The sequence below is a fragment of the Trachurus japonicus genome, chromosome 11 (genome assembly GCF_045865225.1).
Source record: "Trachurus japonicus isolate A0001 chromosome 11, Traja_1.0".
Classification (NCBI taxonomy): domain Eukaryota; kingdom Metazoa; phylum Chordata; class Actinopteri; order Carangiformes; family Carangidae; genus Trachurus; species Trachurus japonicus.
The window spans coordinates 7,859,702-7,887,227 of NC_140917.1; the positions used below are offsets into that span (position 1 = coordinate 7,859,702).

Genomic DNA, 27,526 nt, shown 5'->3' on the forward strand with positions numbered 1-27,526 from the left:
TTCTTCTTTCTTTCACCTTCTCTCACTCCTTCCTCCCCGTATCATTACCTCTGACTGTTTGCTCCGAAGCACGGCTGCTCCATTCATCTGGAATTCATTACAGCGCCTCTGCTCCTGGGTTTTCCCCCCATGCACACACACAGAGTTAGTTAGTGGCTGGTGCAACCTGGGAATTGTGGTTATATTCTCAGGGCTTAAACTACAAAGACAACCTGATCCCAGCCCATTTGTTGTCAGCTATCTCAGCAAACACAGGCCTGGTTTCATTTGTGTGTGTGTGCACGTGTCTGTGTCTGTGTGTGTGTGAGAGAGGGAGAGAGCTATCTGAAATACTTGGTGCACTGACCCATCACTACAGTTCTTGTCCTGTAAACCCACATTTTCTCCAGGCTTTGGTCTCTCTGCAGTTTTAAAGTCACAGTTAAAGAAAAAAAAAATCTGTGTGCAGAGTTCAGTGCAGATAAACCAGAAGCCCAAACATCCGTCGACTTTGTTTACAGTTAACAAAGTTCCTCACATGTAGAAAATACCGAGGCAACAGCAAAGTGACAAAACACTAAATCAGACCATAAATGCTGAAAAGAAACGTTAGAAGGTCTCTGAAAGAAACCGATAGCGTCCGCCAATATGGCAGTGGAAGTAAATTTAAAAAATATTATTTTAAAGCAAAATTTAGCTGAATCAATTTGCAGAAATGCAGTAGAATAAAACATAGAGTCCACTTCCATATGTGGAAGTGAATGATTATTTATTTAGTTGCAATCTCCATCCTCACCATTAGGTGTCATTAAATCTGACACGCTGCACCTTTAAACACATAGAAAAGCTGTGTTCAAATCACTTTTTGAGGATGAAGACATCAGCATATAATACTCAATAACTCTTAAATCTTTCCCTTTTTGCTGCCTGTGTGATTTCAGTGCACACATTTTTAAAATAAAAGCATTTTTAAATGTATAACCTTATGCACAACACAATGAAACAGAAAGCATTAACACAAAAGTCAATAATTTGCTCGAAATGTGTATTAAAACCAATTAAATTTCAGTCACAGCTAAACCAGCTAATTCTGATGCAGGTTCTATATCTAATGTATCCTAGCATTGCTAAAGCTTTGCTAAATGCAGATATATGGCAGATTTGATTAAGAATATTAAAGTAAGAATCAGTAAAGACGCAGATGAACCAGATTTTGAGTTTTGTTTTTCTTGTGTTCCTTGAAAATCCATAAGCAAACTGCGCTTATGCCGGTATTATGTGGATTAGGTAGCATTGATTTGTTTGAGGTTCAGGGGGAAAAGAAGGCATTATAATGAAACCCTTACAGCCTGTGTGTGCTGCACAGTTCCAGCTCCAGTCAGCTTGAAAGTTTTAAACCCTTTCCTTTTTTATTTTTTTATTTTTTTGCTCCTTCTGTAAATACTGCTCTTTGCCTTTAGGACGGTACAGTTTGTGCTTTTCAAAGAGCTACAGCAGCTACATGAGCAAACTCTCAGATCTCACGAAATTACCAAACCAAACAAAACCAAAACAACCGGCTTCATCCCCAGCTCGCTGCCTCAAGTCTGGAAAATCTTCACATTATGTATGTTTTTTTTAGTCGACAAAACGTAAAAACTGCATGAATGAAGCCGGGGTGAGACAGTTATCTGCACCCTGCAGGTCCTCGGCTCCCTCCGCTCTGCTCTAAGTGGATGGATTTTGTGTGTTTTGACTCAGCAGTGCCGAGCATCTGACTGCCGCTCGTGTTGTGTGGCCTGACATTTCCATCACTAAGACTGATGCTTATTTACACGAGCCAAGCACAAATCACCTTCGTCTCATTCAGGCGATGTGACTTTCTGAGACACTGATTTTTACTAAAGCGCTGGACGCCGTTTTTTAGTGTAGTGACGTCTCTGTGTTTGACTCAGGAGACAGAAGGAAGTCTTTGTAAACTTTTACATGTGATAACACTCTGACTCCGTGCACTGCTGCAGTCTTGACATACAGTAGTATAAAGTCAAACCCTGCTGTACAGGGTAGACAGTAGAGGTAGATGTTTGCATTAAAGCTCCATACAGTATAAAGGTAAACATTTGTGTTAAAGCTCCATACAGTATAAAGGTAGATGTCCATGTGTAGTGTGATTATAAAGCAGCTCTAGGTTCTATATTAATACTGTGAAAGTATCAAAGCCTCAGTCCACAGAGAAATGCACACAGCCTGTATTCAGAAACTGAGCCTTTAAAACCAGCCCTCAGGACTGCCTGTCACTTTGTGATGTCACAACAAAGCAGTCAACCAAGCCCCGCCCACAACTTGGACGCACCATCAAACACTTGCAGGATTTGGTCTCTCTTCTGATCGGCTGATAACGACCTGAGCTACACAGAAAATCCCTAGAAAGGAGATGTAAAACTACATTGAGATGGTTTTTGATTTTTAACACCATAAATATAGTGGAATAATAAATTAAAGTGGAAAATAGGGAGTTTTAAAATGCATGTGTGGCTCAAAAAAACAATAAAAGTGTAATTTTCTGTTATGGGATTTCAAAAATTTATGCACAAGCTCAAGGATTTAAGAATTGTTGTGGTCGGTCATAGGAGCAAGATCAACTGTTTCAATGAACTTAAAGCTGAAATGAAGCTCAGTATGTGTGTGTGTGCATGCACAAAAAGGCCTACACTATTTATGCGTGTATTTTTGTGTGTTTTGTTCATCTATCCACCCAGTTTGCACACACACACTCTTCCACACTGTGCCACACACCTGCATGCCTGCCTGCCACCGTCTCTGCAGGGGGATTATCTGATTGGTTCACCCGGCAGCAGCGAGTGGCGGTTCAGTCGAGGTGAGCGAGTGTTTTACCGTATCAAATATTTGTAACAGGTGACTCATGTCTGAGTGAGCGAATCCTCTCCGACGCTGCTGAACGAGCCTCAGTGATGAGGTCACTCCTCCTCCTCCTCCTCCTCCTCTCTGCTGCTTATCTCTGCTCAGCTCTGATCTTGTCGGGCCGAGTTCGTTCTGTTCTGCACCGCTCACTTATCTTGACTCGTTCCTTCTCGGCCTCGTAAACAACATTTTAAGAGGCACTGAACCGCCTTCAACATCCTGTTTTGAATGTCATTTATGATCAGGGATACTCTAAATATCCCTCTTTTTAGAGAAACCTTCCTTCCTTTCTTTGCGTATTCATCGTGAATGCACAGTGAACTCATATATAACGACCTGAAGCCACTGGGCCTCTGGAGTTTGTCCAGGTTCATCATCACTTCTCCCCACTGAGTTCACTTCAAGTCAACAAGTCGCCCTCTGTGCTCCGTCTGGAAGTTTTAACAAAATCAAATTAATCACTTCACTGTTTTCTTGTTGCAACAAACTGGCAGCAAGTTAGATGATGTAAGACAATAAAAAAAGTGTGTCTGCCTGGAGGTTAGAGGATAAAGAAACACTTTTGCAACGGTACAACATTGTGTTTTTATGTTTCTGACCGCTATGATAATAATAATGAAATTCAAGTGGCTTTCTATAACTATATTTCATGCAAAATGATCATAGTATGTACAAAAAGCAAGGATTAGCTAATGATTTGATTTAAAAATTGGAAGTTAAACACATTAAGATAGAGTATAAGGTCATCTTTGACAGAAATAGAGACAGTGAAACCTCTAAAACCACAAGAAAAGACTGTCACTTGGCTATTACAACTTACAATAAAGTTAATTCGAAATGGTCTTCTTATGATATCATTATGTCTTTATGTTGACCTGCTATTTCCCTCAAACCTAAATATCTCAGCTCAGAGAGCCCAGCTTTGAAAATCAATGTCTTGTGTTTTATTTTGACACTTTCTGCTGTGTCATGTGTCAGAGCTCGTCAATACTTCACTCGTCAGTGTCTCTGCACATCTGGATTACTGTCAGACAAATAGAAAATGCATTTTATAAATGATCATTAGTTATTTTGAAGTGTATACTAGCAGGGATCAAGCTCAGATTTCAGTGCAGGTTTTTCTCTGTGGCTGCAGAAGACGTGAAGTTCATGTGGTTCAGTAGAAGTCGACAAAACGTAGAGATCATGATCTGAGAGGAGATTTTGGACCCAGATGTTGGTCTTGCTCTTAAGCCCCAGTGTGTGTGTGTGTGTGTGTGTGTGTGTGTGTGAACATCAACACGATGCTTCTCCAACACCAACCACACAATGGTGACTGTGACCTCCATTTTGACTGGATGGATGAATGTGTGATTGTGTGTTTGTGTGTGTGCGTGTGTGTGTGTTGCTTACTGTAGCTGAGGCAGCATCTCTGCCACCTAGTGAGTGTTAACCTGCACTGCATGTTACCTGATGAGCTCATCACCACAGACGATCGGCCAAATCAAGATCAATATTATGATGATTATTATTATTTACAATACACAGATACTAAATCATATTTCATTCATCTTTTTTTCTTTCTTTTTTTTTGAGTGAGCATCTTTTTGTTTTGTTTTTTAATATTCTTTTTATTGCCAAGTGCACATTGGATAGAAAACATGTCTTGTTTCATTCATAATTTAACCTTTAAAAACAAAAATCTGTTGTTGGACTTTTTCCAGAGACAAACAGTCCAGCTTTTGATTTTCAATGTTTTTCTCACAAATTCAAAATCATTCACTTTGATTTTTTTTTCTTGTTACAGTTTGTTTTCTCTGTTTCTCTGATGTAACTATATATAGTTTATAAACAGTAGGCTTTTGTCATTTTCATACATTCTCGCTGCTTTTGGCAAAAAAAAAAAAACCCAGACAAATTATAGGATTGATTATTGATAAATGCCTGAAGCCAGATTAAATGCATGACTTTTTTTAAAGACACAAAACACTTTGTGCTGTGTTTATTGTTGTACAGTGTGTTTTTTTGTTGGTTTTTGTCGATGTCTTCACTCTCATGTATTTTCCTCCATTATAAAGCGTGAAGTAAAAACTTTCAGATTCACATAAAGTGAACAATTGGCCAAGTATTTGTGTGTTGTCACTCAGCTTATCTGGTTTTATTTGAAGTTTTTACGTCTTGACCTCACAGATTTAAAGCTGCATGTTTGTGTTTGACTCGAGGCCATTTCTACATCTTCTTCTTCTTCTTCTTCAACTCTTTCTCGAGTGGTCTGAGTTTCTTCAAAGCTTCTGACTGCAGTCATTGTCCTTCGACATGTGAAGATGAAACACAGTGAAATATGAGTGTGAAGAAGCCGTTGGAGGCTCCTCGCACCTGAGAGCTGGTGTGTTTGTGTTGCTGCTGCTGATTCTGAACTGAAAATGAAAACGGTTCAATTCAGCCAAGGTTGTTTCTGCTCTGCTCTCTCCTCTCCTCCTCTCTTCCTCTCCTCTGGCCTCTCGTCTCCCTCCATCTTCTCTCCACTGTCCAATTTCACATCCATATTTAACGGCTGCAGTCAATGAAAGTCAAGAGAGATTAAACTCACCGATTCCCCTCCCTCGTTTCCATACCTCCATGCTCTGTGCGTGTGTACTTTAAAAAAAATTTTAAAATGAAAAATTAAATCAATTCTTCTATCCTGGGGTCACCTTTCTGTTTTCATTTTTTTTTTAAATATTTCTTGTTTTCTAATTTATTCGCCTCTCTAATCTTTAAATAATGAACTGAAGCTGTCCTCTGCTCCCACACTGCAAAAACTCAAAATCTTTCCAAGAATATTTGTCTTATTTCTTGTCAAAATGTCTAATTTCTAGTCAAAAGAAATCTCATTCTACTTAAAATAAGACTCCTCACATAAAAAGAAGCTTGTTTTTAGACCCTTTTTTTTTTTTACTTCTTTCAAGCATATTTTCACTTGAAATAAGTAGAAAAATCTGCCAGTGAAAGCAAGTTTTTTGTGCTTGTAATAAGGAAGAAAAACCTGCTCCACTATCAGATTTTTCTACTTATTTCAAGTGAAAATATGCTTGAAAGAAGTAAAAAAGTGTATATAATAAGACTCCTCACATAAAAAGAAGCTTCTTTTTATGTGAGGAGTCTTATTTTAAGTAGAATGAGATTTCTTTTGACTAGAAATGAGACATTTTGACTAAAAATAAGACAAATATTCTTGGTAAGATATTTGATTTTTTGCAGTGCACCTCTTTGGTTTATTCATTTAAACAGAAATTATTGAAGTGTTTACTTGTCCTCTTCTTCATCTTCTTCTCCTCCTCCTCCTCTCCACAGATGAGTTCGTTCAGCACCAGGGCCCTGACGCTGCTCTCGTCGGTGTTCGGGGCCTGCGGTTTGCTGCTGGTGGGCGTCGCCGTGTCGACGGACTACTGGCTGCTGATGGAGGAGGGGATCGTCCTGCAGCAGAACCAGACCACCGAGGTCAAGATGGCGCTGCACTCGGGCCTGTGGCGGGTCTGCTTCGTCGCAGGTCGGTCTCGCTGTCATGGTGATGTCATCATGATGTTATCATGAAGCTTCACCTTTAGTGACATTTAGAGTCATTTGGTGTTGATTTATCAAAATTTGATGTAAATTTATGTTGTGAAAAGGATTTTATAAAAAGCCTCAGAGACAAGGTGTGAGTTTTATTTGTATTTGAGGGTGATTGAACGTCTTTTAAGTCAAGCTACAGTTATAGTCATAGCAGTAGGTTCGTTACCTTTAATTGTCGGTGCAAGCTATTTTTAGAATGGCGGAGCAGAGCGGCGAGCTGCTCAGAGCTACGCTACGGAGGCTGATGGTATTTCTTGGTTTCCCTCATCAAACAAATCAATGGTGGACAAGTTTTGACCTGCACATTCACCACGCTATGAGATAATAACAGAACGTTACGAGACGGAGTCGTTTCCGAGGTAAATGCAGAGACTGCTTGCTGAAAAAACTGCCCCCGACGTGAACTTTACCTCTAAAAACAACTCTGTCTGTTATTATCTCATAGTGTGGTGAATGTGCAGGTCACAACTTGTCCACCAGAGCGTTGTGGAGTTGTTGGATTGTGTATTTGATGAGTTTGATGAGGGAAACCAAGAAATCCCATGAGCCTCCGTAGTGTAACTCTGAGCAGCTTGCGGCTCTGCTCCGCCGTTCTAAAAATGGCTTGCACCGACAATTGAAGGTAACAAACCTACTGCTATGACTATAGGGATTATGGCAATGGGCCAATTTGCCTATCGAACTATCCCTTTAAGTGCATGTCTTGTCAAACTGTGGTTGTTGTGGAGATAAGAATTCAGCACATGCATTTAGCTGCACAGAAGAAAAAAAAAAAGAGAAATTGCACATATGAAACTTCAGATCTGACACTTTATTTAAAGTCCAAATTAGTGCCATCCTCTCTCGCTGCTCGCTCCACCAGCTGCAACATGTGAAATAAACAGAGGCTGTTACATCAGCTGTGTCCGGTTTGTTAACGTCTCTGTCCTGGACATGGACTCGCTGCGAGCCATCATGAAGTACAAATATGTCCACTTGCATTAACTTGCTGTCCATTAAACAACTGAGAGCGCGAGAGACGACGAGGCGCTTCATCATTACATGTCCACCACCACGGAGGAGACGCGTCGTCTGTCGTCTGTAAAGCAGCGATTTATTAATCAACACAAAATCGTTTCACTCGTCTCTTCTCTGTTGCAAGAAAGTGCTAAACAGCCGTTAGCTATGCTGAGCCGCTGCTCCATGTTTGATTCTCTCAGGGCACTACGGAAGCCCAGAGAGACAAAAAAGAAAAAGAAAAAAACTCACCATCACATCTAATGTTGGATTAATATGATTTAATTAACATGATTTTTTCAAATAAGAGTTTATGAATCATGAGGAGTGAGTCACATCCTGCTGGATTTTGCCTCGTAAGATCCCGGTTCTCCAACAACTGTTCATTCATGCACACACACAAACACACACACACACACACACACACACACACACTGGGGTGGACACCACGGATACAAATAACTGTCCTTATTGCAGTAGCTGCCTCTGTGTGTTTCGGGTCATGATGGTGTTGCTCTGGGGAGGCGGCCATATTTGTGTTTCCCTGTTGTCGGACGCCCGGTACAAAAGGTCAGAGGAGGGAAACGCTGGTGGCATTTGGAGCGACTTTGTGTGTCTGTGTCTATGTGTGTGTATGTTTGTGTGTGTGTGTGTGTGTGTGTGTGTGTGTCAACCAGCCTCTGCAGAGACACACAGTGCAGCAGCGTTACTACATATAGTAAAATCACACACATGCAGGCTTCTCTGAAAACTGTCCTTCATGCTGCAGTGTAATGTCATCCACTCTCGGCTCTCTGTGACGTAACCTCCCTCCTCCTCCTCCTCCTCCTCCTCCTCCTCTTCCTCCTCCTCCCTTTCTCCTTCCCGCCGCCTCCGTCTCTGTGGGGGGGGCAGGAGGGGTCGAGGGTGAGGAGGAGGGAGCTTCACCTCCGGGCACTTTTTCCATCTTCACTTTTGGTGCCGGCCGGGAGTTTAAAAAAAAAAAAGTTTCTCAAACCTCAGGTCAAGTTCTTGCATGAGCTGTTTTCAGTTCCTTCACTGCAGAAACTCAAAATCTTTCCAAGAATATTTGTCTTATTTCTTGTCAAAATGTCTCATTTCTAGTCAAAACTAATCTCTTTTTACTTAAAATAAGACTCATCACATAAAAATTAACTTGTTTTCGGATAATTTTCACTTGTTTTAAACTAATTTTCAATTGAAATAAGTAGAAAAATCTGCCAGTGAAAGCAAGTTTTTTGTGCTTGTAATAAGAAAGAAAAACTTGCTCCACTATCAGATTTTCTACTTATTTTAAGTGAAAATATGCTTAGAAGAAGCAAATTTGTCTAAAAACAAGCTACGTTTTAATGTGATGAGTTTTATTTTCAGTAGAATTAGATTAGTTTTGACTAGAAATGAAACATTTTGACGAGAAATAAGACAAATATTCTTGGTAAGATTTTGAGTTTTTGCAGTGTTGAACCTTTGGATGTTCAAGGGCGTTTGAATTCACCGGGAATCGAACCCCGATCCCCTGAGGTAGCCTATGTGACACCACTAGAGTTGTAGCCTGAGGTATAAACTGACACAACGGCTGCAGGAAACACAGCTCGGGGTGTTTTTTTTTTTAAAAAAAAAAAGCTTTGAGGGTTCGGTCCTCGGGTCACTGCTCGAATTTGAATGTCCGACGTCCAGAGGATGGAGAGAGAGACGGACATGTTTGTCTGTCCCTGAACGCACCGTCGTCCAGTTGAGATACTTTCATGCATATATAGATGTTTTAGTTTTGTGTGTGTGGGGTTAATGTTTGTGTCTGTATTCAGCTCCTTGTTTCCTCCTCAACCTCCTGCCCTCCGTCCGTCTCTTCCTCTAATTCACTTTCCACTCTTCCATTTCTCTGCTTTCCTGTTTTTCTTCTTCCTCCACCTTCTCTCTCACCTCTTTCACCTCTCTTATCATTCGTCCTTTCTCTGAATCTTTCTGTTTGTCTCCCCTGTCGCTCTCTTTCTTTCTTAACCTTGGTTTATTGCTGTTTTTTATTTACTCTCCTTTATTTCCATATGCATCTATTCCCCCCCTTTTTTTTATTGTTTGTGACCCGGAGTCGCTTCCAACAATCATCTCTTCCATTTTTTCTTTCTTACTCTTTTCACCTTTTCTCTCTCTCTCTCTCTGTCTCTCCCAGGACCAGAGAAGGGCAGGTGTGTGGCGTCAGAATATTTCACAGAGCCGGAGATAGAGATCACGACGGAGAACACAGCCAACATACTCAGTAAGTTCACATACACAAAAACATGTTTACAAGACAATGGAAATATTTCACCTCGACTTTTTAGAATAAAGTCATTTTCTCTCTTGTAAAAAGAGGATTATATTTTATATAATTCGTTTGGGAAAAAAAACGTGCCTCTGATCATGAATGAGCAAACTTGTCACGTAATTTAACCTCCACCAGCTTCATTTTTTCCAGACTATATTTATTTAGTTTTGCCACAGATAATATGGAACATGTGACGATATATAAGGCGTCTTTGTCCCTGGGCAGGCTTTATGAAACAATACAAGAAAATACAAGTTAGTAACTTATTAAGACACTTGATGAAATGTGTACTGAACAAAGTTAAAATGTTTTTGTATTAAAATGTGTTGATAATGAGCCAAAGTTTAACATTCACTCTTCAACATCTTCATACTGGTTTTGATCCATAGTATGAATGTTTTGCCACCTACAGTAAGGGATTATTTGATTATTTTTTATTGAGTTTATTTTATTTGTCTGATACATGTGCAGGTGAGTGTAAAGGTGTGTAAGGCAGTGTAAGAGATGTTCAAACTTGCTGTGTTTACGTGAATGTATTGTTTTATATTCCAATTGGACGCTTCTTTTTGCAAAAAAGTCAGATTTTTGTTTAGTTTTCAACAATAAAATCTTGGTTATCTTCGGAAACCTCGTTTTGGACACATTTCATTTGTGCACGCATCATTAAAACCCCAGGGTTTGTTTGTTTTGGAAACAGAGTCCAAACAGACCAAAGCAAGTTTCCCACTTCAGTTTTTGGTTTTCTTCTCCTCGCAGATTGTAAACTTTTGATTGGCTAGCCTACGCTGTAATTTTACTGAAATATACAAGCTAAGCTGGAGCCTAAAGCAACAACCTGGAACAAAAAAAAGCACAAATTATTCTTTAAAAAGCAACAAATCAACTTCTGTGTCATCTATAAGTGACAAACACGATCGGGTGTCGTCAGGTCAATGAACTCTCCACATGCAGAAACACATATACTGACTTTTTGAAATGTAAATAAATACAGTAATAAAATACATAAAGGTAAATGATGTGCAGTGTTACCAGGAGCAGCCGTGGCAACAGAACTGTATTTATTTATCTTTTAGGAGTGTATTTGGTTTTTTTCTCCGTCGAACAGTAAATGAACGAGGCGAACACGCTGGATTTCCCCGCGGAGCTTCTTCGTCTTTGAGCCGTTTTAATGATTTAAGATGTTGACACTGGCTTCAAAGTGCACACACACACACACACACACACACACACACACACAGACACACTAACTTACCCGCACCACCTCCACCTCCACACTTTGTTCTGTCTCTTTGAAGTAAGGCTCAGACTCATGTCGGAGACGGGGGCGGGGGGGGGACATTTGGTCCATTTCATGCAAGACAAATGTCCTCAGGTAGATGCACAAATCATAACACAGTGTTGTGCGCGGTGGGAGAGATTACTGAGTAAATCACACACACTCTGCTGCTGCTGCTGCGCTCGACACAACACAACCCGGAGTGAGCTGAGCTGCACCACCTCTGGGTTCGAGTACGCAGCCGAGCGTTGGACGAACGACACCTGGGTGCGTTTGCATTCCTGTTGTTGATTTATTTATCGTAACACAACTAACTACTGTACACTTACTGGTTCCTTTAAAAGGTGAAACAGGCTCAGGATGTTTCAGGGTCTCAGAGAGGAATTTAACCCTCCTGTTGTCCTTCATCTGCTCCCTTGCTTTCCTCTTTCCCTCTTTCCCTCCTTTCTCCCTTCCTTCTTTCCACAATCATTTTTCTCTTCCTTCCTTCCTTGAACCAATCTATTCCCTTCCTCCATCTTTCTTTCTTTCCTTTCTCCCTTTCTTCTTTCCACAATCATTTTTCCCTTCCTTCCTTCCTTCCTTCCTTCCTTCCTTCCTTCCTTCCTTCTTTCCTTCCTTCCTTCCTTCCTCCCTTCCTCCCCCCCTTCCTTCTTTACATTCGTCCTTATTTCTTCCTTCCTTTTTGACCCAATTGACCCAATCTGTTCCCTCCCTCCATCTATCTTTCCTTCATTTTTCCCTTCCTTCTTTCCTCCCATCTTTCCCTTCGTCCTTCCTTCCTTGACCCAGGAGGACAACAACACATTCAACCTAATGCTTTTAGGAAACGGTCGTCTTTTCCTCAGCTTTTTTTTTTTCAGGTTAAAGTCACTGCTCACCTTTCCGTTTTATAAACTGTATATTTTATATATTCTTTGTCATATCTTATATGCATATGTATATGCATCCTCTGATGGATCAGTATTTCAAATAAAGGATAGGAAACCTTGAAAGTATTGCAACACTAGAAATAACTCTGAACCCCCCCCCACCAAAAAAAAAAGCTACACTTATTACAAAAAAAACAACAAAGTAAATATAAAAATGTAAAAAGCATGTGAAAACTGTATAACTCCAACCAGTTCCAGGTCGTGGAGTGGAATGGAAATACATCACTAGTGCAAAGATGGCAGATCATTGGTGGTAAAGGACCAAAGACGACTCTTTAATCCTGTCAATTGAATTGTTGAAACAGTTTCCATATCCCTGTTTACATTCATCCATATTTTCCTGAAGCTAATAATCATGTCTGTTGTCTCTCTGTCTCATCGTCCGCCCCGTTCTTTACGTAGAAATGGTCCGAACAGCCACTCCCTTCCCCATGATCTCCCTGCTCTTCGTCTTCACCGCCTTCGTCATCAGCAACATCGGACACATCCGGCCGCAGCGCACCATCCTCGCCTTCGTCTCCGGGATATTCTTCATCCTGTCAGGTGAGGCGCTGATACAAACACACACACTACACACACACCACAGATATACAGTGAGTACTGTGAGTGTGCGGGGCTTTTTTACCAGCTCAGTGAAAGTCGTACAGTAAAAGACGACCTCCGCTGCACAGTATCTGTTCTTCCTGAGGTGTGACAGCACTCGGCTCACACAGGCCTTCAGTGTTGTGCACGAAAAACGAGGTTTGCAAACAAATCAAAAACTAGCAGAACACTAATTTTATACTCTTGTAGAACAAGCGCACACTCCGGGCTCCTCCTGTCACGGTTTGTTTCCGTATTTTCCAATTATTCTCCTGTGTCTTGTAGTCATTGCAAAGCAGCCCGGGAGACGAGTCTCGGTGCACAGCTGTCAAAAAATCTGCTGAAGGAGGGTACGCTGAGAATAAAGAAGAAAAAAAAACACACACACACACACATTATAGCAAAACTAAATGTGAGACAGGCTGTGAATTTATGCAAAAAAAAAAAAAGTCAAATCAAATGAGCTGCAGCCAGCTAACAGGACAGATGCTCCACCTCTGTAGAATACTTTTCTGCCTTTTGGCCGGACATCCTGCAAAAGTTTATGATCAAGTGATTAGACCCGGCCGTGAACTCTCCCGGGCTGCTCTCAGGTCAGATTCGTTGCATTTTAAATTGCAAGCTTAACAGTTTGATGGCGTGACGATGGCGAAGGCTTAAAACTCGTTCCAACTTTTCCAGATAAAAAAAAAAAAAAGAGGCTTTAGGAAGTCGTCACATCAGAGGGGTGAGAACTGCTGAGGTTCCAGTTTCTGCTCTTCCATTTTCACCTTATTGTCCTTAAACTCTTGTTGCTACTGATTTTTCTTTTATACGCTCCACATCAGCAGCAGCAGCAGCAGTTTGGTGCGATTCAGCTTCTTTGTGTGTGTCGTCCTTGAGAATCAAATAACATCAAAGCCACGTGATACATTACCATATAAATGTGTGTGTGTCTGCAAGGATGAGTTTGCAAGACGTTGCAGACTCAGGAGCTGAAGTTATCTCACAATATTAAAGTTAAATGAAATTTAATCAATGCAAAGTGTGAATGTCCATATCTGACAACATTAGAAGTCCCAGTAAACATTAAAAGTCAAAAACACATCAAGATGGAGAGAAGATAAGTTCAAAAAGTCAAATTATTGTCATCTGTTAATGTATTTCACAGCAACACCTGCAAACCAAAGCAAGATGGTTCATGAAAGACTGGTTCAACAGCTCTACTGAAAATAAACAACGTAAATTTCCCGTTTTATGCAGATAACTTGTTACTCGATTTCATGGATGTGCTAAACTGAGAGATGAGATGAGATTGAGATTAGACTCTTTGACTTATTCAGCCTTTGTTTCCGTAACCTAAACCTAACAAACTGTGGTCTGTGGTCTGTGCAACCATCCAGTCCAACATCCTCTTTATCACTTCAGTGCAGTATAGAGAGTCACACTTTGTCAGGCAGAAATTATGTTTCTCCCCCTAAGGCTGGGAACATACTGGATGAGTCCAGTGAGTGTGGAGGCTGCGGGACGTCTTGGTTTTCACATGTTTGTAACGAGTTTGAGCAGCCGCACTGCCTGTATGAGATGAGCGTCTCTCTTATCATGGGAACTAGAAATTTGTCCTTTTTGCAGCTGTGGATACAGCGTTTATTTTCTGTCAAAAAATAAATTAGAAACTGATGTGATCGGTGGTCGAGTGGTTGGAGCACATCCCATGTTGGTGGTACAGTCCGAAGCAGTAATCGCTGGCTCAACTCCCGACTGAGACGATCTTTGCCGCATGCCATTCCCCCCAGACTCTGCCTTTACTGTCCTATCAAATAAAGGCATGTAAATCCCAGAAAAAACATTAGTAATACAATTATTTCATCTATAAGGAAGATAAATCAAACAATAACTTGCAAAATCTGTACCAGTGCAAGCAACACTGGCATTCAGGCTGTGTGTAAGTGTATTCTATAGGGTAAATTGGACTGGTTTAGAAATGTGGATCTTAAACTGGGTTGAGTCCTGTCCGTCACAGTGATGAACCCTCTCTGCTGCTTTAAGGACCATCTCTGTGCAAACCTTGAGAAAAAACCACAGCCTCTGATTCATCAGCACTACAGACACAGCTAGGCTGTTAGAGTGAGGTACAGTACGAGGATCAAACTCCTGTCGGCTTAAATAAGGCGTTAAAAAGCAGCCGAGCAGAAGAGAAGTTGATAAAAGTCAACATTCCTCAAGGTTAATGATAAAACTCAGACTCTGCACCTCTTCTCTCCTTTTCCCGCCTGACAGCTCGTCAGACCTTACCTTGTTCTTCTTGCTGGTGGCTGAACAATGAATGGGATTTAATTCTGAATAATTGCTCTTTGCCGAGGAAGCCGCAGGGTACCGGTGATATATTCCACTGCAGGTTTAAAAAAAAGACGTAAAACTTAAACTAAACAGTGCAGACTTTGTCATAGTTTGACATTTCAATCATAAAGTCTTTAATGAGGAGGTTGGTTTTTCTGCAGGTTGAAACCAAGCCAAAATATATGAAGAAATCTCCCATAATTTCACTGCAGTAAACGGACTGGACGTGAACCTTCAGCGCAGTCAAACTCTATTCCAGCCACGTAGCTGAGAGCCTCAAGTGCTGAGTGGAAACGCTACTCACATGGGAGTCTATTAAACAAAGAGAGAGAGAGGTTCTTCTTCTTCAGCTGCACATCCATCCAAATAATTTTCTCCTCACAAACAGCAGCCGGTCGGTCAAGTCCCAGTGTAGCTGAGGGGAAAAAAAGAAACTATAATATATAGGCTAAACCAACAGATAAAGTTTTATATTTCTTAAAGGTTAAAATACTATAACTCTCAAACTGAAGAGTTGTGAGTGTAAACGAAAGGCCAGAAAAAGTCTTACAGGAGCTTTAGGGCGACGTTTTGCTATCGCCAGCAGCAGCCATCCCATCAGTCTAGAGTTTTCTCCAGAGTTGGAAAGCAACTCTTAGCATGCTAACCAGCTAGCTTCAGGCCATGATGTTATGATGTCTTTCCTGAGGATGTAACTCTGCTTACAGGGAGAATTAGGCTATAACCTATTGTTAGCAACATCATTATTGTCCCCGTTGTGCTACGTATTCCTACATTTTGACAGAAACAAAGCATGTAGCTTGATTGATGCGCTTGAGAAGCTAGTTTTGCTGCAGCGTTGACCCTTCAGAAGTGTCCTTGTTTGATGATTGACATTTTGAAAACTACAGGAAGTGTTTATTTTAATTTAATTTAAGGTGGCTATCACTTTCACCACCACTAGAACAGATAAAGTTTTGTATTTCTTAAAATTGAAACGTAAATGAAAGGCCAAACATGTCTTAAAGGAGCTGTGCGTTTTGCTATTGAATTTTAACATTAGCTAAGGCTATTTACTTAGCTCCCAGAGTTGTCGTGGAAAGAAACCTCAGGGCCACATTGTTAATTTTCCAATTTGCTGTAGCTTCTATAGTTTTTCCTGAGGATATAACTCTGTGCTCACAGGGAGATAACAATGTCATGACTGTGCTGTTTCTATTTAATGTATTTTAACAGAAACAGTGCATGTAGCTTAATTGGAGATGTGTAGCCTATGAGAATCTACAGTAGTTTTGCTGCAGCAGTGATAACATTTGCAGGGGTAGCTATTGGGTATTGATGATGTTTTTGACATTTCAAAAACCACAGAAAGTGATTATTTGATTTAATTTAAAGTGGGTATCACAACCTGTCCAACCCATGGCGCCATTGATCTGCTTAGTAGGCCTAGCTAGGCTACAGTAGCGTAGGCTGCTAGACCTGCAGGCGGTCAAACATGGACACCTTCTCACTTCAGTCATGGTGAATGAATAAACAAACTGCCGCCTGTCGCTGAGCCAAAGCTGTGAAACCCTAGTGTCTCATTTGTATCAGAGTTGTGTTGGAAAGCAGAGTCATCGCCACCGCCGCCGCCGCCAACAGGGTGGCGTCACCTCCTCGTATCGCTGCGAGACAGCTGGGCGACGTTTCCGGACCGTTACCTCGAGCGCAGGGTCGAGCGTTCGGGCTGATGAAAGGAGTCGTTGGGATTTTTTTTTTTTTTTTTTTTTGGGATGCTGTGTTAGTCTCCCTCTCTGTCTCCGAGCAGACAGGATGACATCATCCTCCTCTTTTTCTGCATGAGGAAGCTTTACCTCACAGATGCTAGCTTAGCATGGTGGAGTGCTGACTGGACACTTGGACGGTCGTGACAAACGTGATGTCATAGGGATGTCAGAGCCAAGGTGGAGATGAACACATGCACACACACATGCACATGCACATGCACATGCACACAGAGACACGTGTAGGCTACATACAGATCTGCACATTTACAAAGCCTAAAAATACACATGAACACACACACTATCAAATTAGATGTTAATTAACTATATTTCAATTAATGTAATTTTTGTGTCAGTGCTATGTTATTAATGTGCAATTATGTAGCCTATGTAGCCATGATATTATCAATATTGTTCATTAAATGTATAAAATAGCCTATATAGTTCAGTGCAAAACATTTAGGACATGTTCCAAAATATGGATTTCATGCAATCAGATGTGTTTATGGGACATTCTTAACACATAACATTAAATAGGAAAATGATCTTTTCAGATATAAAAATGTAACGGTAGGAGTTTTTTTTTTAAATGATTCACATTTTAAAGGCTTGTATAGTCTATTTAGAAATTGCACAGATTTTACAATATATGAATGATTGGAATGAGAGCATTATTGTTTTATTGTTTGTTTTTAAGGAAACACTGAGAGAATCAAACAGTAGCCTTTACCTACATGGCTTTTTTCTGTCATGTCTTTTGAAGTAACTTCAGCACCAGTAATCGCTCAGCGCCTCCTGAGATGAAAATAAAAACCTCTTCTCCGTCAGACAGAATGAGATATTTCTGTCTGACAGTTCACTGAGCACAGAAATCGATGGACTTCATTTTCACCTCTGAGATAACTACATAAATGACAACAATGATGTTTATTCCAATATTGTATTTTAAAAAGCGTTGTTTGTCTTTCAAAGGCAATTATTTCTCCCGCAGCAGGGGAGTCGGTGGAAAACACAGGAATTTGTTGCTGCAGCTTCAAAATCATGACACATGATTTTTTTTTTTTTTTTTTGCAGCAGGAACTGAACTGCACTGCCCGTCTCACTCGGCCTTTGTGTATATTTTTGTCATGAAAACTGCCCGTCAGAGCGCGCCCCGAGGTTATAACATGGTGGCTGTGGACCAGCTGTTTCCTCCTGTCTGTCCTTCCTCCAGTCATCTCTCTCCACTCGTTCTCTCTCTTTTTCTCCCTCTCTCTCTCTCTCTCTCTCTCTCTCTTTCTGTGTGTGTGTGTGTGGTTGTGTGTGTGTTCATACACAACATGGCTAGGAGGCTGCTGCCACCGAGCTGAGCATCCAGTCACAACACTGCCATCTCATGGTCAAACACTGGAATTACACCTTTCCGATTTTTCTGTTTATACCTAAATAATTTACATTTCACTTATTCCTCATGTTGTTTTTCTGTGTGCAACCTTTCATTATTTCCACTGCCCTTTTTCCATGTATGTTCAATGTAAATAATTGATATATAATTGAATGTGACTTGATACAAACAGAGAAACCAGGAACCAGAGGTTTCTCTCACTCTTTGTGTTGTCCAGCCATTTTCCTGTCAAGTCAAATAAAGGCAGGCCACATCAAAAACACATTTTACATCGAAAACAATTTTTCAGCTTCCGCATAAAACAGTGAGATTGTGTAAACTGCAGCTGTACATCAAAACTGGAGGTAAACAAAAGCACTGAGCTCACAGGAAAATGTCTGTGCCATCATTTCAAACAAACAAAAAAAAGAAAAAGAAAAAAAAACCAACCCTTGGCTCTGCTGCAGTGAGTTTCCTGAAGGACCACGCCTCTCCTGCTTTGATTAGTCCCATTCTGCACAGCTGTCACACCAAAAACCATCTCACTGCTGAACAGGTATTTTCCAATCAGGACCAGATGGTGCTCTGCTAAAAATCTGTTTTCAGACGAAGCCTCTAAAAAAATAAAACAGGAATCAGATCGTCTTCCTACAAGTTTTTATGTCGATCATGTCTGCAGACATTTCCGTATGTTTGGAATAAACTTTTCGAGTGTAAAGCTTTATGAAATGTTCACTCAGTTTACTGGTGGTTCAACACCATGGGGCTCAGAAACCCATAACCTTCCCTCACAATTCATGTGCACTGTGCTGAAATACGACCACTGAAGGTTGGAAGACTACTGTAGATTTGTGCATCTCTATGAGGAAGGGCTGCTTGGGTTAGGTGATAAAACGGTATATAACCCACTTTAAAGCCTGTATCATTTCATCTGGTGTTGAACTCCTAAATGTTGGTAGTTGTCCAGTGATCTGTTCCTCATGATTTGCTGCATCATTGCAACTTTCTTGAAGATGTTCTAGCTCCTGTCATAAATGCAATACCCTAGAAATCAATGCATTGTTTGCTGCTGAATGTTTATCCATTGATAATTGCCCCCCATTACAACACCAGGCTTGTTCCTGACCTGTCAAATCCACCTTCTTCCTGCAGCCTCCTTCACAACGTCCATATCTACATACCTTCAATACAGCGACAGTTCTTAAAAACATGATTTACCTGATTGTCATAGAAAACAACAGCAGCAACCATGGCCGTCACCGCTGCACCACCAGCTATCGAGAGTGGAGATAATTGCCAGGGAGTCGTTTAGTTACCGTGTTTACATTCAGCTCAGAATACAGAACAACAACAGCAGCGGCAGCAGCAGCAGTGAGGTAAAAAAAAAAGATTCATATTCTAGAAATGCATCCTGGGAAACCCAAGAGTCCGACAGGTGGGCCCTCTGTGACCCGATATATCCTGAGAGATTCGTTGTGCTCCTGCGGAACAAAAAACAAGCGCTGACAGAGAACCTGAGGACTGGGTTGCAGTGCAGCTCAGTGTGACAGCGAGTGTTAAAACCACAGGCCTTAAAGTTTTGGTCAAAGGTTGCTAGGCAACAGGAGCTGGAGTGGTAGAGGCAGGAACAGCTGGAGGGGGGCGCAAAGTGAAACTCCTCTGTGGTCACATCGTCTCATTCTGGATTCAACCACGTCCTTCTTCTAGGAGAAGGATGCAGCTAGACCCTGAACCGACAGCCGATCTGGTCTGAGAGGAACCACAGTCACATCCAGACCAACTAAAGGCTGGATCAGACTACACACATTCAGGCCGATCTTCACACGATTTTGTCATTGCCATCGGATTTCCAGTGTCGGGCCCGAACATGAATGTGCAATTTTTGCCTCTATACGCTCTACGATGCTCCACGACGCTCCACGACCTCCCAATGGAAGGTCTAGCATGTTAGAATTTCTTCGCCTATAGTTTAACATCACCTACAATGTGGACCTTAAAGCAGAAGTAGCCTAAGTGGTCCGGTCGTTTTCGCTAATGCTGCGTTCCAGGCAGGCTTTTGAAATCGTAAATTACAGCTTCAAGTCACAACTTACGACTTTGTAGCGTTCCAGGCAACCCACTCGTGTTTCTCCGACCTGTTTTACCGGTGAAAGTCACTATAACGGCCACTCGTAACTTCCGACCGGTGAACTCGTACCAGATCGAACTGGTACAACTTCACGGTCGGAAAAATACGAGTTTCCTTGAACGCACCATAACAGTCCTCGTCCCTACGTCACCACATTCACGGCGTCCCTTGGCTGCACACACAGCCCTGCATGCCGTTCTCTCTCCTCATTGGATAAAAACTGTAGGATACGATAAATGTTTTCTCCTCGGCTCAGAGCAGAGCAGAGGGACTGAGAGACCCGTGTTTCAGACCAAACACTCTATGTAAGTGATTGCTGTCGGAAGATATAACTATTTAAGACTTATATTAACACAAATATATCACTTACTTCTGCTTTAAGGCAAGACACTACAGGCAAAAACACTGTTTTTTCATGCACTGATCAATTTTGAGATTTTGGGCTATTTTTCTTCCATAAAGGGATAGTTCACCCCAAATTCAAATTTCACTCATTATCTACCCATCCTCTTGTCAACTAAGAGCTGTGAGAATTTTCAGAGTATGTTTTAAGCTTGTTTGTAGCGGAAGCTCCCGGTGTCTCGGTTCACTGCTCTTCCTGTGTCAGTGCAAATCTCTCGTCATTTGCACTGACCGGCGGAACAATTTCAAAAAATATGCATTAAAACTTCACTACACTACAAATACATTTCTAAATTCTAACCGTTTAAGACGAGGTCCACCATGTTTTGATGTTGTTGTGACGTCAAGTCGGAAAGTCTGAGCTCTGAAATGATACCCGAGTTTCCGACCTGTAATTTCCGAGTTCGACTCCGTTCCATTTGTTTTTGACAACTCGGAGCTCGTTTGTTTTTTTCGGACTTCCGAGTTGTTTTGAACGCAGCAAGTCCTTGTGGTCTCCATGGTCGTATCTCAGTGACCCAGACATGTTGCTACATTTCTAAGGAGGAGCAACATCAGCTTTGCAGAGCGACATGGAGCTTCTGCTGCAGCCTGACGCAGAGGCTTAAACCAGCTCAACACGTTTTGTAGAAGTCCGTCCGTGTGTGTGTGTGTGTCGGCCCGGCCACTGTTTATGTATTTGTGTCGTTGTTGTGTGTGTGTGTGTGTGTGTGTGTGTGTGTGTGTGTGTGTGTTGTAATATCATTGGTGCTTTCAAACATCTCTGCTGTGTTTTAGTGTGTCACCGCCTCAGTGCTGGAGGATTTTGGAGGTCAGCTGCAGTGGTTAGTCTGTCAACAGGGAGGAGGCACTGACACACTCTTAATGAGGATTCACTCCGTGTGTGTGTGTGTGTGTGTGTGTGTGCGTCCTTGTTTATCTCTTTACCACAGCGCAGCCTGTTGTTGGGACTTTCTCAGCCTATTTACAGTACAACCAGGACACGTTATCATTAGCTATTACAGCTACACACACACACACACACACACACACACACACACACACTAACATACAAATAGAGTACAGGCCCATTCAGATGGGATTAGTATTACAGGGTTAGACTCTGCTGCTCGTCAGTCGACTGAGGCCTCAGTGTCTTCGTCTTCGTTGGTCTTTAGCAGGCGTTCATCTCCAGCCTGACGCTTTACCTGGTTGTTGCTAGATGGAGTATATATGATCTGAAGGAAGTGACGTCATAGACAACATGCTAACTTTAGGCTACTTATCTGTGCCTAAACTTAACCAATGGATTCACTTACTTTTAGTTTTTTTCCCCTATTTTACACCTGTCAGCCTGTACATGTCAGATTTATTAAACTTAACCAGTCGGGAGTTCTTGACGATTTTTGGTGAGGTTCAACGTCACTTCCTGCGGATCATGTTCTCCATCTAGCCACAACCACTTTACTTCTTGATAGAAACATCTGTATCTGCTCTTTATCCCCTGGTTGCACCAGAAAGAGTTGGTGATTTAGTGTAAAACATCATCTTACCAAGATCTTTTAGTATCCAATAGTTCTTTTGTTTGTTTGTTTTTTTAGTATCCAAGAGTCCTCCTCACCCCAAAGGAGGTTTTACAAACACAGTAGGTTGGATGGTTTCCATAGCGACCAAGTGTCATGGCAGAAAGACTCAAGCGTTAGCATTCATGTTGACGCTGGGGGAGCTGGTGTCAGATTTATCATGTGATTGAATTCATGAGACATGGTTTATGGAGACTAACAGGTACGATTTCTCTCTGTGTGTGTGTATGTATGTGTGTGCATGTGTGTGTGTGTGTGTGTGTGTGTGTGTGTGTGTGTGTGTGCGCGCCCACAGGTCTCAGTCTGGTGGTGGGTCTGGTCTTGTACATCTCCAGTATTAACGACGAGGTGATGAACCGACCCAGAGAACCGGAGCAGTTCTTCCACTACCGCTACGGCTGGTCCTTCGCCTTCGCAGCCTCCTCCTTCCTGCTCAAAGAGGTGAACTACACACACACACACACACACACACACACACACACACACTACTGTAGCACACATACAGTACAGTAGGTAACCATGCATGAACATGTGGGGAACCTGCATGTGCTTAAGCAGCGAGTTGTAATGCACACAGACAGACAGCAGGAGCATGCATACAAGTGATCACTATGGATATGCATGTGGACAACACACACACACACACACACACACACACACACACACACACTGCAGATGATGCACCCAAGTAAACACAACAATACACACTGAGCAGTTGCACAGTGACACTAATGCGTCCTGATGCTTAACATTTACTGATGCTACGTAACTGATAAAGGATTTAATGTGCACAGACACACACACAAACACACACACACACATACACACACACACATGCGTGCACAACAACACACATGTTTGGCTTTGAAAAAATCTGTCTTGGACGTCGACCAACAGCCATTTAGCTAAACACATTCAACCATGTGCACTAAGAAAAAACACACGAAAACACACAAACTGCTTGTAGCTAACTGAAATGCAGACCTATTCACACACACACACACACACACACGCACACACACACACACACACACACGCACACACACACACACACACGTTTACACAGTGGCTGCGTAGGAGCCGTCATCCTGCCTGCATCAATATTCATAAATGTTAATAGCTTGAATACTTGAGGGCAGCAGCAGCAGCAGCAGCAGCTTCATGTGCATCTGAATATTCCTCCTCACTGGGGGAGGAAGGGGGGATGAGGGAGGAGGGGGAGAGAGGGGGTTCTCCTGCTCCTCCTCTATCTTCCTCTCCATCACTTTCCTCCTCCTCATCATCCCTCTCTCTCTCTCTCTGTCCTCCACTTTTATCTGGTCTCTTCCTCCTCTTTTATCTGCAGCTCTTTAATCCCCTCCCCTCTCTCCTTCTCCTCTTCTCTTATCTCCTCCGCTCTCCTCCTCCTATTCCTCCTCCTCCTCCTCTCGCCTCCTTCCCTTTCATCTCATCTCCTCTTTTGTCTTTCCCTCCTCTCCCACTTTATCATCGTCTTCCTCCTCTCCTCTCCTCTCCTCCGCCTCGATCAAGCCCACTTTTCCCTCTCTTCCTCCTCTTCTTGTCTTTTATCTTCTAATATATAATCCCACTTTCCCTCTTTTCTCCTCCACCTCCTCTGGTCTTCTTCTTCTCTTGCCAGCTTCTTCTCCGTTCCCTTCTCTTCATCTTTTCATACATTGCTCTTCTCTTTTTCTTGTTTTTTCTCTTCTCCTCATCTTCTCTCATCGTTATTGTTCTCTCATTTCTTTCTCTATCTCTCTTTTTTCTTCTTGTTCTTCCAGGTTTCCTTCTCCAGTCCGCTGTCATCCCATTTTTGATCTCTTTCTTTCTTTCTTTCTTTCTTTCTTTTCATTTTCTTCCTCAGGATGAAAATGGACACTTCTAGGCTACTTTATGATTTATCTTATATATTTTATTTTAAAAAGCTGTGGCTCTGTCAAAATAAAATAACAGATTTTCATAATTTATTTGTCTTCTTTCTCTTTTGTCACCTCTGTTCTGTCTCATCCTTTCATTTATTCTACCTCCTGTCTTCCTTCACACTGGGTTTTTTATCTCCTTCACTCTCTTACCTTCTTCTTATTCTTCTCTCTCTACTCTGCTGCAAAACACAGGATTTTTCACAAACATTTAAAACACACTGCTTCTTTCTCCTAAACACACACACACACACATCTGCATTCTAAGTTTCAGGGCTGTTGTAGCGATGATGTTGCGGATGAATAGTGAATGAGCTGTGAATTCTCGGCGGATGCGCGGGTGAAAAACATGAATACATTTTTGATAATGGTTCGTTCCGCCGAGGCGCGCTGAGCCTTTTTGTCAACTCTCTGCAAAATTATCATGAATTTATTGAGTTTTTTTTCTCCCTCTCTCTCACAGAGAGGGATGATGCTGATTCTGGTGTTTCATAAAAGCTCTGTGCATCAGGGAATTTGCTGAAAACTCTCATTTTGATTCGTGCCGTTACTCTGATGTTCAGCTTTCATGACATGACTGACGTGACAGTGTCTATCAGGAGCTATAACAGGAGCAAAATAGGCCCAATAACTAATAATCTGAATGTTAAGAAGACGCCTTGTGTGTGTGTGCGTGTGTGTGTTTGGGGGTTGATGCTGCTTCCCAGTGCGATGTCAACACGCTCATTTACATAGAGAACATAAAATCGATGCATGACAATAAAAGCGAGTCTGTTAAATGTAAAGCAGCTACAGGAGTGAGTCATAAAGCACCAGAGGAATGAAGCCAAATATCCGTTCAATTCATAAACTCGGTCATAAAACGCAGAAAGCACCCATGGGGAGCTCAGACCTCACGCTCCACTCCTCTTGTTTAGAAATGTTTATCGACTTATTTATTTGTTTGAAGCTGTTTGGATCCAGATCCGCACCGTTATGAGTTGCTTTTCTTCATCCTTCATGTAAATTCTCATACAGGTTTTTATTTCTTCTTATTGTTAAAGAGCAACATAAGACCCTCAGAGGTTTTTACTGCCCTCCACTGGTTTTCAAATTATAATATGACACAAAAAAGTCAGACACTTGGATTTCAATTTAGAGTTTTAAGTTGTGGTCTTATGTAGTGTTTTTATATTTTGTCCTATATTTCTATCCTGCATTTTATTCTATTTTATTACATTTTATTGTGTTTTTTTTGTTTTGTTTTATATTTTATCATATTTTATTGGGTTTTTATTTTATTCTATTTTTTTACTATTGCTATATTTTATTGTTGTTTTTAATCTTCGTGCATTAGTCTCCATGTCATTCTTCTTGTTTCACTTCTTATATACAGTATATATACTTTTTCAATCAAAATGTAAAGCACTTTGAACAGCATTTATTTGCTTTTACAGGTGCTATATAAATAAAATTTGATTGATTGATTGATTATATTATCACACATGTTTCCAGCATTTCTCAAAACTTGAGAAATATTTCTTTTCTTTTTTTAAGTATATTTTTCAGCTTTTTTGCCTTTATTTGATAGTGATGACAGTAGAGATGATGAGGAAAGGGGGAGGCAGAGAGAGGGGGAACGACATGCAGGAAAGGTCCGCCCGATGCGGGATTTGAACCGGGGATGCCTGCGTTGAGGACTGTAGCCTCTACATGGGGCGGCCGCTTTAACCACTGCGCCACGCACCGCCCCAGAAATATTTCATTTTAACCCCTTTAACACCCACTGGCCTGTGGATCGTGTTGCTTCCAATTAATAATGGGCCCGCCTTAATCATGATGCTGTTTTCAGTTAAATTCTTTAAGACTTGATGGTTTTCAACGTTGCGTTTTAACTGGATAAAGGATTTTTATGTTGGACATGTGCATCTTTAGTGCTTTGAGCATTGGATTGTCTTTCTATTGGGTTTAATCCAGTTGTGACTTTGTTTTGGAGAGGAAAAGTCCTGAAAGTTGGAAGAAATCCAATATGAGAACAGCAAACTCCATCATAAACACGGTCCTCTGTTACCGTTTTGATTTTTTTTTTTCATAACTTTATTTCACATTACAATTTACCGTACATTTCAATTTGAAATACACATTCAATTTACAAAAACTCATTGAGGAAACATTTGCTTGCATCTGAAACAGTACAAGCTTACAACACATTAATAAGATTAAATGAAATAAAGTTACTATTTTGAATGCACAGCAGAAGTTACTTCCTGTGTCTTTTACCTCTCCCTCTGCTGCAGCTTCCTCATCAGCATAACATCTGTGTGCAGCCAGGTGTGGCTTGTCGTAGCTGTGACCTCACTCACCTGTTCCTTCTTCAGCTGTTGTTAACATTTCCATGTTTCCCACATTCTCTGTTATAGATTGTTTTCTTGTCTGTAACAACGTCTATTGCTTGTCTGTCCGTCCTGGGTGAGGGATCCCTCCTCTGTTGCTCACCCTGAGGTTTCTCGGTTTTTTCCCTGTTAAAAGGGTTTCCATGGAGTTTTTCCTCAGTCGATGTGAGGGTCTAAGGGCAGAGGATGTTGTTATGATGCCATGTAAAGCCCTTTGAGACAAACTGTTTGTAAAAACGGGCTATACAAATAAAATTGCCTTGCCTTGCCTTGCCTTGCCTGGTGTATAAAAGTGTGATCTGTGTGTGTCTCCACCCCAGGGTGCAGGAGTGATGTCGGTCTACCTCTTCATGAAGCGCTACGCCGAGGAGGAGCTCTACCGGCCCCACCCCGCCCTCTACCGCCCCCGCATGTCCGACTGCAGCGACTACAGCGGCCAGTTCCTCCACCCGGACTCCTGGCCTCCGCCTCAGCGCGGCCGCAGCGCCTCCGACGTCTCCTCCGACATCTCCATCCAGCTCAACCAGACCCCGCCCCCCCAGCAGCAGCAGCAGCAGCAGCAGCAGCAGGGGGGCAACAAGGGGGGCAGCAGCTCCCAGCCGACCCCCTCCTCCTCGGGGCCGTCGTCGGCCGCCAGCTACCAGCTGCAGCCGGCCTCCTCCTCCTCCACCTCCTCCTCCTACCCACACCCCCTGCACCCGGCCGCCACCTCCACCCTACCCAGGGGCTCCCACGCCCACGCCCACGCCCACACCCACGGTCACGGTCACCCTCAGTCCCACCACAACCCCCACCCCCACCCCCACCCGAGCGGGCCTCCACCTCAGTCCCTGCCCATGGCGGCGCCGCCGTCCGCCGTTCCTCCTCCCCGCTATCACACACACATGCGAATGAGCGCCTCGCCATGCTAGGCTACTGTACATACGCAGGGGAAAGGGGGGGGAGGGGTGTTAGATCAGCTCTGTCACAGCTCTTATACATCACAAGAAAACACACACACAAACACAAATCGGTAACACTTTACTTGAATAGGTATTCATAATATTGACATAACACTGTCATAACCATGGCATAACAGCTGTCATAAACATCAATGAATACTTATGACAGCTGTCGTTAAGTGTCATTCGGTAAGTTATTATGTTACTTTTAATGCAAAGTTGACATTATTTGAGATG

General features: G+C 42.0%; 1 protein-coding gene across 1 annotated transcript in view; it reads left to right on the plus strand.

Moving 5' to 3' along the window:
• The window catches only part of LOC146978109 (voltage-dependent calcium channel gamma-7 subunit-like), a 37,810-nt gene extending 10,551 nt beyond the window's left edge, over positions 1-27,259 (plus strand). Inside the window, exons 2-6 of the mRNA XM_085790832.1 lie at positions 6,193-6,388; positions 9,617-9,703; positions 12,362-12,502; positions 22,353-22,498; positions 26,669-27,259. Of these exons, the coding sequence (XP_085646958.1) occupies positions 6,193-6,388; positions 9,617-9,703; positions 12,362-12,502; positions 22,353-22,498; positions 26,669-27,259 (1,161 nt within the window). The remainder of the gene's footprint in view (positions 1-6,192; positions 6,389-9,616; positions 9,704-12,361; positions 12,503-22,352; positions 22,499-26,668) is intronic.
• The last annotated feature ends 267 nt before the right edge of the window (positions 27,260-27,526 follow it).